The sequence below is a fragment of the Ictidomys tridecemlineatus genome, chromosome 4 (genome assembly GCF_052094955.1).
Source record: "Ictidomys tridecemlineatus isolate mIctTri1 chromosome 4, mIctTri1.hap1, whole genome shotgun sequence".
NCBI classification, from domain to species: Eukaryota; Metazoa; Chordata; class Mammalia; order Rodentia; family Sciuridae; genus Ictidomys; species Ictidomys tridecemlineatus.
Window position 1 is genome coordinate 166,919,447 of NC_135480.1, and position 20,718 is coordinate 166,940,164.

Consider the following 20,718-nt stretch of genomic DNA (forward strand, 5'->3'; position numbering starts at 1 on the left):
TTTGAAATTAAGAAATGAGTCTTATTCAACTTGGTATGACCAGGTGATGATGTTTGCCATTATATACCCATATATTAGCTGAACAATACTATTGGTTGGATTGAATATCTTATTTTGACATTCAGGTTTCTAATTATATGTTCAAATGTGAAATAAGCCATTTTCAAATAATTATATATGTTTTATTTGATGTAATTTAGATTTCCAAGAAGACTGACATGAGAAATGTTACTGTGTCTGTCTCAGAAAAGTTCAAGAAAGTAGACAAGAATGGCCATCTCAGAAAGTAGTGAGTAATTTGAGAAGCATGTGTTTTATAGCAGAAAATTTCCTAAAGGATATCTTTCTAAGTAATGGTTAGTAGTAAGGAGTTTTTTTCTATTAAGATTCTGTTATCTGTCAAAGGTAGAAATGCACCGAAATCAAATGAGCCTTGACCTTCAAAACAGCCCCCTAAATTCTTCACTTTCTGTAACATAATAAGCCTGAGGCTGAACAAGCCTTTGAAGAAAATTCCAGCCACATCTTCAGGGCACTAATCAATAGATTTTCATTAAGGCAAGATCTACCTATGCTAAGAAAATAATGTCAGTGTTAATCCAAGTCACAATCATCTAGAGATAGAAAAAAACAAACACAAACTCGGCTTGAATAGGCTCACTTCCTCTCTGTGACAGGAGGGGATTTGCCATCTGTGAGTGACAGCAGAACTCCCTGGCCTAATACCTGAGAACAGTCCAGTAATCTTACTATAGAGGAAATATTTATCAATCCCTCCCTGAATATGACACATGGAAGAATAAAACATTAAATAATAAGGTTTTATGGATAAGTCTTCTATTTTTGATAGATTTCAGGAAACAATTTTATCATTGGAAGAGCTTTCTTCTATTTCTGTAAAAAGAAATAGCCTCCCACATGATGTTTAACATACTTAATTGAAAAGATCCAGATTGTGTGGCTTGTACTTGTGGCATGTCACTTGAACTTCTAACCAAGTGTCATTCTTCTAACATTACTGCAGAATCCTGGCTCATCATGAGCACAGAAATGGTAATCAGAGGAGTTATTTAAAAATTATAAGTAAAAATACAATTGCTAAGTGTGCATTTCTAATTTTGGAAACACACCAATCATAATTTCTTCTCATGTATTCATCTAAAGAGGTTAACTCTTTATTATCCAAGCAAACCTGTATCGGCTCCCCCTCTATGACATTGTTTGATGGGTGAAATTGTTTATAACACAGTATTGAATGCTGTAATTATCAAGTGTATTAATCAGCATTTCCCAGAGAAACAAAACCAAGTGTGTGTGTGTGTGTGTGTGTGTGTGTGTGTGTGTGTGTGTGTCTGGGTCCTTGTGTGCTATAAATATACTTTGGAGACACACAGTTAGCATTCATGAACATTAACCTAAAAAGGGCATAGTAGCACCTTTTATGTTGTCTTCAACAAAATTTTTAATGTTCTAATACTATCTATTTTATAATATTATGAATATTGTAAGAAATTGTATCATTCAATTATGGATGCTGGCAAATCCCAATCTTCAATTGGCAAACTATAGACCCATGGGAGCCAACAATATAATTGTTTCCCAAGTCCCAAGACTTAATAAACAAGAAAACTGATATCGTAGTTCAAGTTCAAAGGCAGGGGAAAAAACGGTATCTGAGGTCCAGGCAGTTAGGCAGGAGGAGTTTCCTATGACTTCTGAGAGGGTCAGAATTTTTTATTCTATTTAGACCTTCAACTGATTGGATGGGGCCCACTTTATCAGGGAGAGAAATCTGTTTTCCTCAGTGCGCCATTCAAATAGTAATCTTATCCAGAAACACCCTCTGAAGGATCTTTGACCCAACATCTGGACATTTTTTGGCATGACCAGGTTCACACAGTTAACCATTAAGTGAATCAAGGGAATGTGAAGCAGCTAACTTGTTTCAAGCAATTTGCCTCCACTAAGCATTACCTTGAAAAGAATATCAGCCTCAGCTCTGATTTCAATAACCAGATAAAGAACTGTAATGATTTGTAATAATACATTTTTTCTCAAGTGTAGATATTAAGAATTGGTTATATTTGATACACACAATTGATCCTCATTTCCTTCTAGGAAGACAACATTCTGACCGTTCTTGGCATTTATCTTTCCCATTTGTTCGTGTACCAAAATGAAAATGCTGTTCCAAAAGTGAAACATACTTTGGAGACACAGTTGATATTAATGAACATAAACCTAAAAATGCTGCAGTAGCTTCTGACAGAGATGTTATCAACAAAACTTTTAATGTTTTTGAAAATGTCATTTTAATTGTTTTAGCTCTATCGAAAAACAATAATCACGGTGGGAAAGGTTACCAAAAAGAAACTCCCACTCTCAGTCCTAACACCTGGGTTCTAACTCCAGTTCAAACATTTAACTAGGTATATATGCATGAGTATGGTATGTAATTTCTCTCATCCTTGGCCTCCAGAAAAATAAAATGGGGAGATCAAATGATTAAAATGGAAATTCTGGATATTTCTCGACAACTCTGAATTATAGTCCTCACTCAATTTAATTAACAAACATGTATCGATTATCTATGAACCACATGTGAAATCCTATGCTGGGCACCTGCAGGGACACAAGGATCAATAACACATAATTCCTTTACTTCAAGAGATTCACCATCTAGTGAGAAAGAGAAATGAATCCCTACTTCTCTCTAATGTAAGAAGGACTGTGACAAATATTTTAACTAAGGCTCAAAGCTAAAGCCATAATAAGAAAAAGGCAAGAATAATTAATTTCCTCCAAGGTAATGGAAGATATGGTATGTTATGTGAGCAGGAATTCAATACATTATGTAACCCTCTGAGCTAATTTTTTTTTTTTGTAAAATGTAATTTCTTCTCCTTCTGGTAACATTAGCTAGTCGACATTCCCCAGTTTTCTCTTTGAATTGGAAGTAGCTGGGTAACTCAAATCAATTGAATAGAGACAAAAGGCAGATATATTCTTTCCAGGATCCACCCCAGAAAAGTATGACATGTAATAACAACCTTTGTTAGCCAGTTTCAGGCAATATGGTAGCAATTTGGGGGGCATAATGGTGGAACTCAAAAAAGGTGATGTCTTGAATGATTGTGTGAGTCTGAGTCCTTTTATTGGCAACATATGTTGGATCATGGCATAAGCATGAAATATTACCTTCAGTCACTTAATTTTTGTAGTTAAATAATTTAATCCCTTGGGTTAATAGAAAATTTGGTAACTTTTGGTAAAGTCGCACCACGTGTACTAATTTCATAACAAACAGATTATGTGGTAAGAATTAACAATGGGGTATTGATAGGTTTGAAATTTATTTCAGAGGCAAAAAATACAGTAACCCATATTTCATAAGGGCAAAACACTAACAGGGAAATCATGATAGAAAAATAGATAGAACTAAAGAGAGAAACAGAGTGACTCATAATCACAGTTACAGATTTTTAGCAGTCTCTTCTCTTAGTGACTGAAAAAATAGAAATCAGAAGAAAGTAAAAGATCTAAACACCCTTGATCAACCAGACCTAAATTAGATTCATAAAATATTTGATCCAAAAAACTGGAACTATATAACCTATTCACGAAAACAAAGAATGTTTACCCAAAGTATAGATGAACCATAAAGTATGTCTCAGAAATTTTTCAAAGAATTAAAATCATCCAGAATACTTTTATAATCATATGAGTTAAATTATTAATCAAAAACAAATATCTATAAAATTTACAAATATTTAGAAATTAAAAAGTACCCTTCTAAATATACATAGATCAAGGAAGAAATTACCAAGCAAATCAGAAAACATGTCTACCTGAGGAAAATTAATGCCTTTAAATTCTCATTATTTAAAAAGAGGAAAAATTAAAATCAATGATCTAAATTTATGCTCAATAGAAGCAAAGATCAAAAAGGAACAACGTTGACACAAAAAAATGGAGAATAAAAGAAATAATAAAAGATGTTAGATACTAGCAGAATCACAGTTGATTCTTTTTTTATGTTTACATATATTCTTATTCTGCTTCTTTTCTATAAAGAAACAGAAATAAGGTGTGTCTCAAAACTTTTTAAATTTATTTATTTGTTCTAATTAGTTATATATGATCTCAGAATGCATTTTGATTTATTGAACACAAATGGAGCACAACTTTTCATTTCTCTGATCATACATGAAGTAAAGTCGCACCACATGTGCAGTCATACATGTAAATAGGGTAATGATGTCCATCTCATTCCACCATATTTCCTGCCCCTATTCCCCTTCCCTACCTCTCCCTCCACTTTGCCCAATCAAGGTTCCTCCATTCTTCCCAGGACTCCCCCTGTTATGGATCAGCATCTACTTATCAGAGAGAACATTTGGTCTTTGTTTTGGGGGGATTGACTTACTTCATTTAGCAAGATATTCTCCAACTCCATCCATTTACCTGCAAATGCCATAATTTTATTCTCTTTTAATAGACTAATATTCTATTGTTTATACATACCATAGTTTCTTTATCCATTTATCTATTGAATGCCATTAATAAATGGTATGTATTCAAACTAAAAAGCTTCTTCTCAGCAAAGGAAACAATAATGTGAAGAGAGAGACCCCAGAGTGGGAGAATATCTTTACTACACGCACATCAGATAGAGCACTAATTTCTAGGATATATAAAGAATTCAAAAGACTTACCACCAATAATAATAATAATAATAATAATAATAATAACCCAATCAATAAATGGGCTAAGGAACTGAACAAACACTTCTCAGAAGATATATATATCAATCAACAAATATATGAAAAAATGTTCAACTTCTCTAGTAATTAGAGAGATGAAAATCAAAACTACTCTAAGATTTCATTTCACTCCAGTTAGAATGGCAACAATCAAGAATACAAGCAACAATATGTGTAAGTAAAGATATGGGGGGAAGTACACTCATACATCACTGGTGGCACTGCAAATTGCTGCAATCGCTCTGGAAAATAGTATGGAGATTCCTTAGAAAACTTGGAATGGAACCACCATTTGATCCAGCTATCCTACTTCTCAATCTTTACCCAAAGGATTTAAAATCAGCATACTATAGTGAGGCAGCCCCATCAATGTTTATAGCAATCAATTCACACAAGTTGATTCTTTGGGGGAAAATAAAAGGATTAATAAAGCTAACATCCCAAAAAGATCAGGGGAAAAAAATTTAAAAAACCAAAAATTATCAATATAAGGAATGAATTAGAGATTATAAACATAGATCCTACAGTCTTTAAAAAGAAAATAAGGGGACATGATCAACTTTATGTCAGTACATGGAAGAACTTAAGTAAAATACAAACATTTCTTTGCAAAATTCAGTGTACCAAAATTGACACAAGAACAAATAAACAATCTGAAGAGCCATTACATCTAATTTTTTAATAAAAAGAATTTAAATATTTCCATAAAGAACTTCCATGCCCACATGGTTTTCCTAATTAATGCTAACAAATATTTTAGAACTACTAATATACCCAAACCGTTTCAAGTAATACAATAGGGAAAGTCACTTTTCAACTCATTTTATGAGGCCAATCTAACTCTGATATTAAAACCTAACAAATTATTAGAAGAACAGAAAATTACAAACCAATACCCCTCATGAATATAAATATAGAAATTGTCACCAAAATATTAGCAATTTGGATCCAGCATTATAGGAAAAGAGCATGTGGGATGGGACATACATTGGTATGATATTCTTTGGAGAATATAATCTGTTTTCTCAAATGCAATTGAGAAATGTTATGTTATTGACATTGACACCAAGTATACTAGTCAGGGCTCTCCAGAGAGAGGTTGATAGAGAACTTGACTGATTGATTGATTGATTATTGATTAATTTTAAGGAATTTGTTCATGTGGTTGTGGAAACTGGAAATTCCAAAATCTGCAGAACAGGCTGGCAGGGCTAGAAACCCAGGGAGGAGCTGGTGTTGCAGCCAGAGTCAGAAGACTGTCTGCTGGCGGACTGCGCTCTTCTTCAGGGGAGTTCAGTCTTTTCCTTTAGGCCTGATTTGATGAGGCCCTCCCACATGATGGAGGGTGATATTCTTCATTGAAAGCATACTTATTCCATTGTTAATGTCATATAAAATATATCTTCACAGCAATATCCAGACGTTTTTACCAATTACCCAAAATTGATCTATAGGCTCAATTTCATTGCACTTTAGAATCACAGAAGACATTTGTAGATACTTCCAAAAGTATATGGGAATGCTAAGGACCTAGGTTAAGTAAAGCAATCTTGGAAAATAAGAATAAATACATTGCCCATTTTAAGTCTTAATGAGAAGCTATAATGAAGAGACTGTGGTCATGATGTAAGGATGGGCAAACAGATCAATGGATAGTAAAATTTCTTAAATAGAAAATAAAAATTTATTAATATTAAAATTTAAAAATTATAAACAGCATTTCAAATAACACTGTTAAGAAGATGAAAAGTCAGGGCTGGGGTTGTGGCTCAGTGGTAAAGTGTTGCCTAGCATACATGAGGCACTGGATTCGATCCTCAGCACCACATTAAAAACAAAATAATGCATCCACCTAAAACTATTTAAGCAAAAAAAGTACTTTTAGAAAAATTATTATTTCAGTTGCTCAAACATTGATTATTCATATAACTACTATATACCAGGTGACATTCTAATAACATGTACTAAATTCAGTAAACTCATAGCCTTCGTGATTATACTACACTGAGTAGAAAAAGACAACAGCCAAAATAATGAATTACATAGGCCATCAGATGATGGTGATAACTACTTTGCAGAACACTAATACAAACAAAGAAGACTGGTAGAGTCAGGTTAGGAGTTTCCATTATAAACAGAGAAGTCAGAAAGACCACATGAAGAGATGCCATTTGAAGGAAGGAAGGGAGTTATGTGGATATCTGGTAAAAGAACAGTCTAGAAAGAAGCAATGCCAAAACATAAGCCTAGAGACGAGGGGCACTTCACAATCTGACTCAAGGGTGGCACATCTGGTTGTTAGTCTTGAGTGGACAAAGATAGAAGAAGGGAGTTTGCAGTCTATAAAAATCACTTATGAGTGAGAGAGGTGATGGTGCCTGAGATGGAGATACTAACAGAGATTGCTGTGTTAAGTGGTCAGATGCTCAACAAAATAGAGCCCCTAGGAAATGGTAAAGTATTGGCTGTGGGTAGTGTGACTCCAGCAATTTACTCTGATCCTCCAAAACTAAAAGTCACTATTGCATGAGATATTGAACAGCAAGTTTATAATAAGTAAAAGTTTATCTAATGAATACAAAAGTTTTAAATCTGTGTCAACCTAACAACAAAACCTCCACATAGATAGATAGATATCCAAATTATAATGAAAACTGACAATCCAAAAGGTTATGTGGACATATAGAAAGTTATTAATATATTCCTCTCAATATTTCAAGTAGCTGAAACATAGGCTATAACATTTTTTAAAACACAAACATAATTAAAGATTCAATCCAAATGACATATAAGGAATCCTCCATCAAATAATTAAAACCTGCCATTAAATACCTAGGTAATTTAAGGTAGTTATATTTCTCTGAGCATCAGTGTCCTTGTTCAAAGATGAAGAGGTGGGGTTGAGAATTTCTGACTTAATGAAACCTCAAATGATACTTTAATATTAAATATAAAAGCAACTGAGATATTGCAAAGTACTACATAGATATGGCAGGCTGTAACAACTGACGCATTTCCACCATTTCGTACATTACAACTGTAAAGCACAGACACCACTCCCAAAGTAGTAGATACTCTAAGCTTTTTTTCAACTGCGTTTGACAAACCAGTTGTATTCTTCAAAGATGACCATACCAACGTATGTCCTACCCAACCTGTTCTTCTTACAATGTGTTGTTGACATGGCTTTACAGAGAGGTCTCCTTGAACTTGAGCAGAACTTTATAATTGCATTAGTCAAAAGAATGTGCAGAAGTGATCTTGTATGACTTTCACAGTTTATAAAAATCAATATCTCTCTCTCAGTACACTTGCCTTTGGAATCTAGCCATCCTGTTATGAGGAAGCCAGAGCCACATGTTCAGCCCACCTGGGCTCCCAGCCAAAAGTCAGCCTCAACTGCTAGACATGTGAGGAAATAAGTCTTCAGATGGCTCCAACCCCCAGTCTTCAAATATTCCATCTGAGGCCAGATGCCATTGAACAAAGATATCTCCACTGTACCCTGTCCAAATTCCTATCCACAGAGAGATAATAAATACTAATTAGTTTTAAGCTATTTAGTTTTGGGATAACTACATAAAAACATCCCACTAACACAACTTGATTTCTACAAAATACTTGCAATCACATCATAAGATAAATCACTTCTGCTGTCTCCCTGTTAGAGGGTGAGACTTCTAAAGCAGAACTCACAAGGCAGAGCTGACAGATTTCAAGAGGAATGATATCTAAGATGGAAATTATAATTTCTTATAAAATGCTTGTAGAGTTGTGTTTCTGACTTGGGAGAGTATGGGGTACAGAAAGACAAGCTAATGACAAACTTTAACTTGTAAACTACCAAGCTGTTAATACATCTTCAAGTCAGCCTTCCCATGGCAACTTTGTGTGCGCGTGAAGGCATGAAATATTTAGAATTGCTAGAACTCTACTAGGAAGGCTTTTATCCCTGCAAAAGAGTTTGTAGCCAGAAGCTGCCTGCTGGCACTGCGTGCAGGAGTGCACCGTTTGTTCAGTGCCAGAGTTGACTCTATGACTGACTGACATACTCCAACCCATCTCTAAAGGTTCCTTTGCCTCTGTGACTGACAAGTCCCAGGAAAGGAGGGTTGTAATTTCCTCTTATTTAGGAATGGGAGGCTGGTGGTGGGTATTTGCTTTGGAGTGCCAGAGATCTTCCACCAAGCAGGCATCACAGGCTCCACGGGAAAAGCATTCAACTCAGCGTGAGAGACAAAGCAACAGAAATAAAGCAACTCATGGTGTTTCTGTCCCGTGTTGTCATTTCATTTTACCCAGTTACAGAGATGGTATAAAATATGTCACAACAGATTTCATGACACCTTCTTTTTTTTAATTGCTGGCATGCCATTGTCCTGCCTCACATCTTCCTCCAAGAATATTAAAAATGGGGAATCAGCAATGTCACATTCTGCCCAAGCACCACTGACCCACGTACTCCCCTTTCAAGGGAAGTGGAGGTAAGGGCATATACAGAGTGTGACGTAGTTTGAAATGGTTTGAGATAAAAGAGGTTTTCATCTTAGATTGTTTTCTTCAGTAAATTAAAAAAAAAAAAGTCCCTAAGAGGCAGAAAAAATGGGTATCCTGAAAAAGACAGGTAAAAAGCAATTGATCTAGAAGAGTCCAGAGAGATCCCTTCACCCCACATCCAGAGAAACTGAAAACGCCGAACCAGTTAGAAGCTCCTTTGCTGAGTCCTATATGATAACCTGAAAATATGAAAATCCCAAAATTTCTTGAGTAAATCAAGTGACATAGCAAAAGCTTTGCAGGAAACAAAAGCCAGAAATAAGAAGAAATAAATTTTAAAAATAAAGACTAGCAATATAGTTGCTAAATGCAGAGGGTTCTGTGGCCAGAGCCTATGTTTGAGCCTTAGCTATGCCATTAACTAACAGCATGACCTTGGGCAAGTTATTTAACCTTGGTTTCTCATCTGGAAAGAGGTGGGGGGGTCAATAATTACCTACTTCTAGTAGTTTGGGGAAAATCCAAAATGGCCAGAAAAAAATGTAAAGCACTTAAATAGTGGCAAATAGTAATAAATGAATACGAGCTGTAGTTTCATAAAACACCATCCCATGTTCCATATGGGAACCAATATTTACTAAATTCTTCACTGATTAAAAAAGAAAAAAAAACAAAACTAGCAAAGCACTAATTTATATCATACAGCAAGAAGCACCACTGAGATTCAAACCTACACAAGTTTGGCTATAAATTACACATGAAGAGGATAAAATTTATACACATGATTTCATTTCACTTTAACCTCCTTATCATGTTGCTCTGAGGTATTCTTTTTATAACTGAGGCACAGAGCTATGTGAAGGATGAAGCAAGTATTGCAATCCAAGTTCTACACCACATGCCTTTTCCTTCTCCCTAAATCAGGTTGATATTTTGCTGAAAATTGTCACCCTTTCTCCTTTACTCGTGCCACTCTCTTTCCTGCCCTTTGATAAATCTAAGCTACCTTCAATTTTTCTCTTTTTTTCAGGGATTTCCTTTAAGAAAAGTTCCTCTCTTTGTCATTAGACTATCACTTTTACAATTTTTTACAATATTTATTCTCTGTAGCAATGCTTCTTTTTTGGTAGTCTTTCTTTAACTATAGCAAAATACCTGAGATAATCAAATTATAAAGAGGAAAGAGGTGGGGTCAGTGTGGGTCCCCACATTTCCCTTTGAGAGCATGCCTTGAATAGCCTAACTTCCTTCCCAAAGTCCTCACCTCCTAAAGGTTCTACCTCCCAATAGCACCACAATCCCCAGGACGAAGTCTTCAACACATGGACCTTTGAGGGACATTCAAGAACAGAACTATAGCACTGCTCAAAGGGTGGCACAGGGACTTAGCAGCAGCAGCACAACTTAGGAGCTTGTTAGAAAAAGCAGAATGTCATGCTCTACTCCAGCCCTATTGATGAGAATCTGAATCTTAACTAGATTCCCAGACATTTCAGTTTGTGAAAGGTTTCTCCACAACAGCATAATTTTTGACATCTTGCACTAGATATCTCATTGTACTGGGGCCTGTCGTGTGCATTGTAAGATGTTCACAACATCCTTAGCCTCAACCCACCAGATACCAGTATTCCAGTAGCATACCTCCCCACCCACCCCACTCCTGCCACTGTGACCAAAAAAAAAAAAAAAAAAATCTCCATCCAGATGTCTTGAGGCATGGCCTACAGAGGGTGCAAATCTACTCCAGTTGAGAACCCCTGGTCTCTATCAAACAATTTTGTCCTCAACCATGTATTGTCAATATTCTTTACTATCACTTTAGAGTAATGACTTTTTCCTTCATTCAGTTAGATTATAAAGTGCTAGGGTATAAATGCAGCACCGCTTACCTCTGCCCTCCTTGTACTGGATCGCATGATGGTGGACTGTAACAGTGGCCATCTGTAGACTGTGTTGCTCCCAGTCCCCTGTTCCGAGCACTCTTGCTCTTTGAGATCGCTTCTCAAACGGATACCTGAAGAAAAAAATCTTATGTTCCAAGCTCTGCTTCCAAGGAAACCCAAGCTAAGTCACTCACATAAATTCTAGAAGAATTTTATGCAATAAATTATGTCAATTGAGTGATAAAGCAAAATATAATAACTCTAAAGAATCAATGTTCCATTGACAGGAGAGGTAGCATGTTTTATACATTTTTGTTTCTCCAAGAGCCATGAAAATAACCAGCACTTGTGTTTCTTAGTACATAATTATTAACTAAAGTAATATAAAATCTTTTAGCTTTTATCTCCTCTTTAAATAATACTTTGTCACCATTACTTCTTTTTTTAGGCCAATACTTAGGTAAGAATATGTTTGAAGAACTGTCTTTGAAATCAAAATAGTTAATTACTTTCTTGCCATTAGGTGTAAGACAACAAGCAAGGGCAGGAGAAATTTCTAAGTTGGGCACATGAAAGAACATTTTCTGAAATTTCCCGGATCATGATATTCACCACCTTTTTTCTCTAAAGGGAAAGATTGGAGGAGAACTAATCTCTGAATTAATTTTTCTCTGAATTTTCCAGGTGTGACAATAGAACTGTTCCCCAGTGTTTCTGAGATTTGTCTTGCTGTGTTTATTTGCCTGCCATGATCACAGCTGTTCTTCTACGTTGATTATTAGGACTGTTATAATAGAAGTTAGCCAAACTCCCGATGCTCTGTCTTCACAGACCACATGTGGCTAATATCACAAGAGGAACAGCATCAAGAGGGAATATTGCGAGGTGTGGTGGTACAAGTCTGTAATCCCACTGGCTCGGAAGGCTGAGGCAGGAGGATCATGAGTTCAAAGCCAGCTTCAGCAACTTATCGAGGACCTAAGCAACTCATTGAGACTCTGCTCTAAATAAAATACAAAAAAGGACTGGGAATGTGGCTCAGTGGTTAAATGCCCCTGGGTTCAATCCCTGGTACCAAAAAAAAAGGCGGGGGGTATGGTTCCATGCCATTTGTGGGTTAAAAAAAAAAGATGTAATATAAAGAAAATATAGAAATATAGAATTTAATAGCTACAAGCTTGTAATCTTATCTTGTTGAGCAATAGAATTTTAAGATATTTTCCTACACTCCCCAACAAGAAATTTCAGCTAAATCATCCCTAAGGATAAACAGAAAACAAGTCTTGAAATGCCTGCTTTGGTTAACATAGTTCATTGGGAACAGTGTTCTTATATTACTTTGAAGGTACTTGTGGAAAGGGAGAGGTCCTAGGAGGGGTATTTATCATAGGCTAACTTAGTTTTAGCCACCAAAGTAAGGCTGATACAACATGATGCAGCAGCCAACAAACATTGATTCTATTTAAAAGGATGGTTGCAGCCATTTCCCCCACTGCATTTTATCCACAGAAGCATTCTGTCACAGCTGTCAAGGTTCCCCACCTTAGCAAGGAACCCATCACAGTGATTTGTAAAAACTGACTTTAAACCCTGGCGCAGAGGGGCTGTATCTCAGGAAAGGTTCCTGGGAGATGTAAGGTTAAACTGATGGATCACTTGAAGGGAAGCATGATGGTGTTCAATGTCATTATTAACATCCCAAGGACAGACAAGGAGCCTGGAAAGTGAGACAGCAGAATGCACCAACAACTGAAGACCAAAGAGCCTGTGGCCTCAGAAAGAACACATTTCTGGACCAGAAATGTGGGAGGGGGGGTAGTTCAATAAAAGAGCAGACACTGGAAACTCTCAATGAAAGGTGTGACGTGCACAGGCAACCAATAATGTTTGTTTATAATCTGGTTATAGTCTCTGGCTGAAATTAACCAAATAATGGTAATAAGGCCCATGTGGAGTTTTTCAAAGAGATAAATTCATTCAACTGAAAGAATTGTCCTTTTTGGTTGAGATGATTTTCTGTCAGTTATATCAGTTAGGCTAAGTAATGCTCTCAGTCTCTTTTCTCTACTTTTTTTTTTTTTTTTTTTTTTGGTGGGGACAGATACTAGGGATTGAACTCAGGGGCACTTGACCACTGAGCCACATCCCCAGCCCTAGTTTTTATTTATTTAGAGAGAGGGTCTCACTGAGTTGCTTAGAGCCTCCATTTTTCTGGAAATAGGCTCATGATCCTCCTTCCTCAGCCTCCCCAGTTGCTGGGATTATTGGCGTGTACCACCCACCACTCCAGGCTCTCTGTTTTTAGTTACCCCAAATTTCTGTTTTAAAATAATGAAAGTTTATTCTGCAGTCTTATGACAGTCTGTACAGTCATTCAGGGAAAGGAAAGGGTTGATGAGTATTTATCAGTCCCTAAATTCCTTCTCAAATTTTTCTGAGGCATGGAATCTCGAAGTATAGGAAGTGCACTTGTAAGAAAAAAAAAAACTGTAATGTATTCAAGTTTTCCTACTTTCCTCTTTCCAAACTACTTTTTAAAGATTCTCTAAAACCAAAAATAAAGCATAGGTCAGAAAACAACAAAGACAGAAACTGTGACAAGGGGCCAATCTATTGCTTTAGATATTTCTACCCCAAGTCTTTATTATTTGCACATGTTAATGAACTTCCTGGATCAGGAAATAAGCATCCTGGTGGAGAATTCGATGAATATGTGAACTCATTAAGTAACAGAGGTCTGAAGAGCAAATAAAAAGGGAAGAATAATGAGAAAGCAGTAGGAAGAAAAAGAACTTAGGAGAATGGTACTGCTTAAATCAATAGGTTCTCAGCTTAAATACTTAACTCCCTTCAGCTCTAACTAACACAACCAAAATAGATGCAGGTTAAATGGAAAAGGTTTTCCACAGTGTGCCTCCTTCCCCTTTCATGGGCTGGCAGTCTAAATTAAGGCTATCCTAGTCAGTATGCCTGGCTCAAAGTTGTAGCTCCAAAGTGTAAGCGATTGCACTTGTGCATTAACAGCAACCATTCCTCTTTTTCCTCCCCGGCATTTTCCCCTATAAACTAATTCTATTCTTTAATAGAAAAAAAATAATATTGCTATCCTTTTACTTTTTTTTGTATTATCATTGGGACTGGATTTTTATATGCTCATGACAAGACACTAACATTAGTGGAGCATAAAATATAGCTCAAGCAATGCTTGAGGGAACTTTAAAAAGTATTTATCTCCATTTTAAAGATAAGGAAATAAAATCTTAGAAGTGTTATTTAAATTGAAGCTGTGTGCATAACAGAGCAAGGAATTAATTAAATGAGGAAATTCATGGAGGTGTTCCACTTGGATCACTGAGATAAAACAGGCCTTTCCCATGCTGTGTGCAGCACTGGCAGGTGATACGCTCACCGGAGGATCCTAATTTTTTCCACTATTGTCATGTGAGCTTCTTGTGCCCCAACCTATCTCTATATCTCACTCATTGTCATTTGATCGGAACGCTTTCAATCCAAATGATGATATACATAAGGTCCTACCGACTATAGTATTTATAGAAACATCAAAAAATGAGAAAATAGATTTAAGAGAGAACATTATACATGGCTATCATTGTTAGTTTCAGAGTAATGATAGATAACAAATATAAATTGGATACAATGGAGTTTTGACATTAATTTCTGTTATGAGTTCAGCTGCTATAACTGAGAGACCAAAAATGAAAGTAGGCTTAAGGAAGACAGTTTATTTCTCTGACACATAAAACCATAGGGTAGTGGAATCCTATTCTTTTGCTTGGTCATCCTCAATATTTGGCTCCATTTTTTGGTCCAAACTGGCTGCTCCAGCTCCCATTATCACACACTCATTTCAGTTTGGAAAGAGAACCAATTTCTTTTTCTAGAACAACAGGAAATTTGCATATTTCACTCCCAATAGTGTCTCACTACAAGATATCACTCACATGGTCACATACACCTTCAAAAAAGGCTGGGAAACTCAAACTTTAATCAATTGCCCACTAAAGTTCTATCACAGAAGAGAAGATATTCAACTGTCAACTCTGCCCTATACACACACACACACACACACACACACACACACACACACACATGAAAATCTTTGGCAGGTGTTTCTAAGTAAATTGTTTCTAATTTGATCTAGTTGATATTCTATTGTGTTATTGATTTAAAAGTTGGAAAATTAAATAGTCACTGCATTTGCTTCTTGCAAAAAATACTCTTCCTTTGTCTGCAGTTGCTCAACATTTTGTTTTTTTAATTGTTAATCTGTGCTTTTTTGAGAGTTATGTGGGAATATACTCTCTTTACCTACATATCTTTGAGGTGCTTTCTCTATTTGCAATGCTTTTAGAATTTCTGGCTCCCAGAAAACAAGAATGTTGATAGTTTTCAAAGAACAATATACATATTAGATGTGACCTAAGAAGCCACACCTCTGCATAGAAGTAAGAGGGCCCATAATACTCTGTGGTACTACTATTGACTAGTCCCTGTGAAGGCAGTAGACCAATGTTTCAACTGTGATACACACCAAAAACACTATATATAAATTCTAAAATATTCTGTAGAAGTTAAAGGATTAATTTAAAAATGCTTTCTTACTGTATAATCTTAGAGAAAGAGCCCAAAATAGAGACAAAAAAATCAAATATCTAATTCAAACCTCACAATCTGTGTGACCTGCAGTAAGTTACTTAACTCGTTAGAAAGCAAGTTCTTCCTTTCCCTAGCAGAAAAAAACACCAGATGTTCTACCTGCCTCATAGAGGCATGTAGAAAACCTAAATTCATTTTGCTATATCACCAAGTTGAGAGGAATTCTTGCCAATAAGAAAAGAATTTGACCATTATTGTTAGTGATAACAAAATTGGTACAGTATGGCACTCTGTAGCCACTCATGGCAACAAGTCAGAAAATAGTTGAGTTTAGAAGACAAGCAGGAAATACTCATCATACATTTTTAACAGACTTTAATTTTTTACAGCACAGTTGGATTAATAGTAAAATCGAGTGGAAGTACAGAGTTCCTATTTATCTCCTGACCCCACATACACACAGCGTCCCCCACTGTTAACACCTCACACCAGATTAGGGATTTGTTAAATCAATGAGCCTACTTTGATACATCATTATCAGAAAAAGTCCATAGTACAACACCAAAAGTGAATCCTAATAATATTGGGTGATAATGATGTATCAAGATAGGTCATTGCCAAACCCAAGGTCATCTAGATTTTCTGTTATCTTGGGGGAGTTTTATAGATTTGTATTTATATCTATTATTTGTTTTAATTTTTGTGAAGAGTATAAAGTCTGTGTCTAGATTCACATTTTTGCAGATGGATTTAACTCAGGAACAACCAAATAAAGAGGTACAGCCAGCAAGGTATGGGGGCTGGGGGTGACACAAAGCTCTCTCCCCCTCGGAGCACGCCACCCTCATAGCACCTCAATGTGCTCACAAACCCAAAAGATCCATTCTGTATATTTTAAACTTTGTATTATCCATCTTTCCTCCTTCTACCCCAATGGAATGAAAGCTTCAAGAGAGTGGGGGACTTTTGCCTATTTGCTCAATATATCCGTGGGCCTGAGACATTTCAAAATAAATAAATACTAGATGAATCAACTTTTAAATTATGGAAACAGCAACAGGACATAATAAATAGGCCAGGCCCAAAGCAGCAATGCAAAACTGCTATCATTTCTGCAACCATAGTTAGGCTCAACTATTACTGGAGAAAAGAAGTACCGATCAAGACTCTAAGTTAAAAATGAGGAAAAGAAGTCATAAGGAAAAAGAAAAGAGGAAAATATACTATAATCAAGAAACAAGACATACATTGCATGTTTTTTATTCTCAATGACATTATAAAGTATATATATATATAATTTTTAATTCAGACAGTAACCTTGGTTATAGATGTTAGATAGCCTTTTCAATGTGTCATACTTAGTAGGAATTTAAGTTTAGTAGTAACAATTTAATTCCAGACCTGATAGATTATAAAAGCCAAAAAAAAAGCAGAAATTAAAAAGAAAGGAAATAAGATTAGCTCCTTTCAGCAGGAGAGAGAAAATATCTGATTCCAGAAAGAAAAGAAAAAACGAAGATATGAGAAAATATTTTATGCTATTGAAGTAAAGGAAGAGCCAAGGGAAGGACTTTGGCAAATACAGCATAAGAGGTAGTCAAGGAAAAGCACACACACACAAAAAGGATTCAAGGTAAAAGAGGTAGAAAACTATTTGTAAGTGAGGGACTCAAATTGGGCGAAACTGAACCTCCCTATGCATGGATTAAACATCCCTGAAATGAAAACACATACAACAGCCAAGCGACTTCAGCTCTTTGTGGAACAACAATTCTCTAGGAATTAAAGGTAAGCATTCTAGAAAAAGAAGAAGGGAAGTGAATTGACATACTAATATGTGTTCTGGAAACCCTTGGAGATAAGATGCAAATAGGTGACATGTAGACTATTCATGAAATGCCTATAATAAATAGCTATAGGAGGCTCATTCTCCACCCCATAAAGCCTTTGTGTATTAGCAAGGGAGGCAATGACTAACCCCAGCAATTGGAATCTCTTTTGGTTCCCTGAAGTCCTCGTGCTTTTGTTTCTGACTGACTCAGTGTGGCCAGAGCAGATTTTGGAGTAATATAGATCTGTTTTTAATCCCAATCTATCACCAATTCATGTGCCCTTAAGCAAGTCCCAAAATATCCCTCAAAATCTGATTTTTCACCCACAAAGCATCCTTGTTACTGGGTTCTACTGGAACTAAATGAAGTGATTATGTCATGTTTGGTTATGTGCTCAATGAATAGTAGCTGCTACTATTGGCCTTGCGCTAGAATTCCAAGGAGAGAGACCGATGCTCAAGATGTGCAGACTTGTGAAATTAAGACAGGAGACATACAGATGGTGTATGCCTAGTCATTGAGAGCATCCAGTGTCCCTCCCAGAAAGTAGAATGAGTTCTGGCAAGACCTGGAAGCTCCTTTAAAACTGAAAGTGTAAATGGTATCTAATTGGAAAACTGGGCTATCCTTCTCCTTCTCACATATCACATCAACCTGTCCTAATAATAGCCTCAGCACCCTAACTGTAAACCAAAACCTCTTAGAAAACTCTGCCTTCTCCATAAAGCTCTATTGAATTGCATTTAGGGTTGCAAATATATATTTCTACTAACTTTGCAACATAACAGTTCACTGACATTTACAGTCTGAACTTTCTCATTTTCTCTTGGTTTTCAGGGAAGTAATGTTCAGGAACATGCTGTTTTGTTAAAAATTTTTGGCAGTGAGGTGATATGTTCTGATCTCTCTCCACTTTTTGGATTTTCTACTTACTTAGTCTACTCACAGCCCTGTGGGAGTTCAGTGAATAAATCCTCTCCTCCTCATCACCCATTTTAAAAATATCTGGTGCTGAGGTGTTCGGGATGAAACATTAACTCTTTCAAGGCACTAGGGGATTCTCTGGGGGACCTAAGACATTAAATACAATTAGAAAAAAAATTGTTGTGCCACTTTCTGCTTATTTTGAAAGGCAAAGTTTTCTTATAAGTACCTCTTTTAAAAGAAGTCAACTTCACTTTTGATTGCCGCTACCATAATTCCCTCTTGTGTTTGTGACTGGTACACAACATTGAGAATTTTAGGATTTTTGAATTTTCTATTCTCAAAAATAATCTACAGACAACTTACCAATTAATCTTCTTAACATGTAATTATTTTTATGTATCTCCTCTCTGTCCATGGAGTCCCCTGACTGATAAGTTACGACAAGGTTTGATTCTAATTTACCTTTGTTAGAACAACTCACAGTAACGCCCTTAACACCCTAAACCATTACATGGAGTGACCTGGAAGTGACTGGACACGGACACGGTGTGCAAGCAGAGAACATATTTATTCTTTGTACCATTCCACCATTAAATATGCTGCCAATGGTTTTTTTTTTCTCTACTCTTGTGTGAAATCTCAAGCGAGTCCCATAGCTAACTTAGTTATGCATGGATGATAATTGGCCCTCTAGTTTCCTTCAGTCCCAACAATAGTTTTATTTTAATAATGAAAAGTCTCCCATCCATGCTGATCATCTTCCATCCAACCCCTTTATTCAACTAAAAGACTCTCTTTCCCTTCATGTCAGTTGGGCTTGCAGCTCAGACAACTGCAGTGAACCAAGAGCTATATGGACATCTTCTGTTCTCTCTTTTAGCTTCACTGGAAAAGTATCCTAGAGCTCTGACTCCACTGAGATTGAGGAGGCAAAGGGTTCATGGAAAAGAACTCGGGGCTGTGAGTACTCACTTTGAAAGCAACTGAGGAAGGTGGATTGGTTCTTTCTCTTGCAGAGACTCTGCTGGCTTGGGAGAGAAGGTTCCACTGAGTGCCTGATGGCCAAATATGAGCAATGCTCCTGCTTCACCTCCTACTTAAGACTCTAGCCCTCAGCCTCTGTGATGATTCAGGCTGTTCATACTACTGCACCAGTCTACCATGGTCTTTGACTCCTCCAGGCAACTTCTAGACAGGATCCTTAGAAAACAATCCTTGGCCAACTCACTCACCCACAAAACCCAAGAAACTTCAATAGATGATTCACTTAAGAGCAGCACCAGTCCAGAAGGCAAAGTGCTTTATTTCTGCTCTGCTTCTTCATACTGAAACTCCAGGAAATGCATCAAGGAAACCACATGGCCCCCTTAAAGTTAAAAGTTAAAGTCAGAGGCATCTAGCTTACCTAAGATGAAAAAGATTTTTCCCTTTTCTCTCGACAAATGGAGGTGATAAATGGAAAGCTCAAAGACAATTACAATGGAGAAAATTCCTCATTCAACTATTTTGTTTCTCTTTCAAGTTCAGATCCTTCTCTTTGATAGCTGGTCCCTGGCAGAACTGCTTTCACAGTTTCTTTGTACATTCTGCATTTGACCATGACAACTCAATGTAGAATACTGGTGACTTGTCCGCTAGTGTAATGCTCCAGGTCTTTTGGGTCTCAACCAAAAAGGAGACCAAAAAGTGTGGTTGGAATATCTTATATACTAGGCTACTCACAGGTGGCCCAGTTCCTTTTGTATTTTCCTTTCTCCTTACCTTACTTTTTGATGTCTGAAAACCTTAAAACCATTTCTACATCTTGGAATAAACTCTTTAAAGAAGAGAGTTCTTTTTAAAAATTATTTTATATCTTTGCTATGGTATTCATACTTTCCTTTATAGTCTAATGATTTCTAGAAGTCTAATGATTTAAGCTGTTTTACTCTTTCAGGGATGATAAGCTTCTCGAAGGATTGTTTTCTCAGCCAGGCATGGTGGTACATGCCTATAATCCCAGTGATTCAGGAGCCTTAGGCAGGAGGATCACAAATTCAAGGCCAGCCTCAGCAACTTAGTGAGACCCTGTCTCAAAAAGTAAAAAGGACTAGGGATGTAGCTCAGTGGTAGAGCATCCCTGGGTTCTATCCTAGTAGTGCAAAAATTTTCTTATATTTATTTTTGTAAAACCCTCAGCTTATCAAGCCATGAGCTCAT

The 20,718-nt window shown here is 36.5% G+C and overlaps 1 protein-coding gene across 1 annotated transcript in view; it reads right to left on the reverse strand.

Moving 5' to 3' along the window:
- LOC110598989 (uncharacterized) overlaps positions 1–20,718 on the reverse strand; it is a 197,445-nt gene that overhangs the window by 122,166 nt on the left and 54,561 nt on the right. Inside the window, exon 2 of the mRNA XM_078047725.1 lies at positions 11,150–11,274. Coding sequence (XP_077903851.1) covers positions 11,150–11,201 — 52 coding nt within the window. The 5' untranslated portion in view covers positions 11,202–11,274. The remainder of the gene's footprint in view (positions 1–11,149; positions 11,275–20,718) is intronic.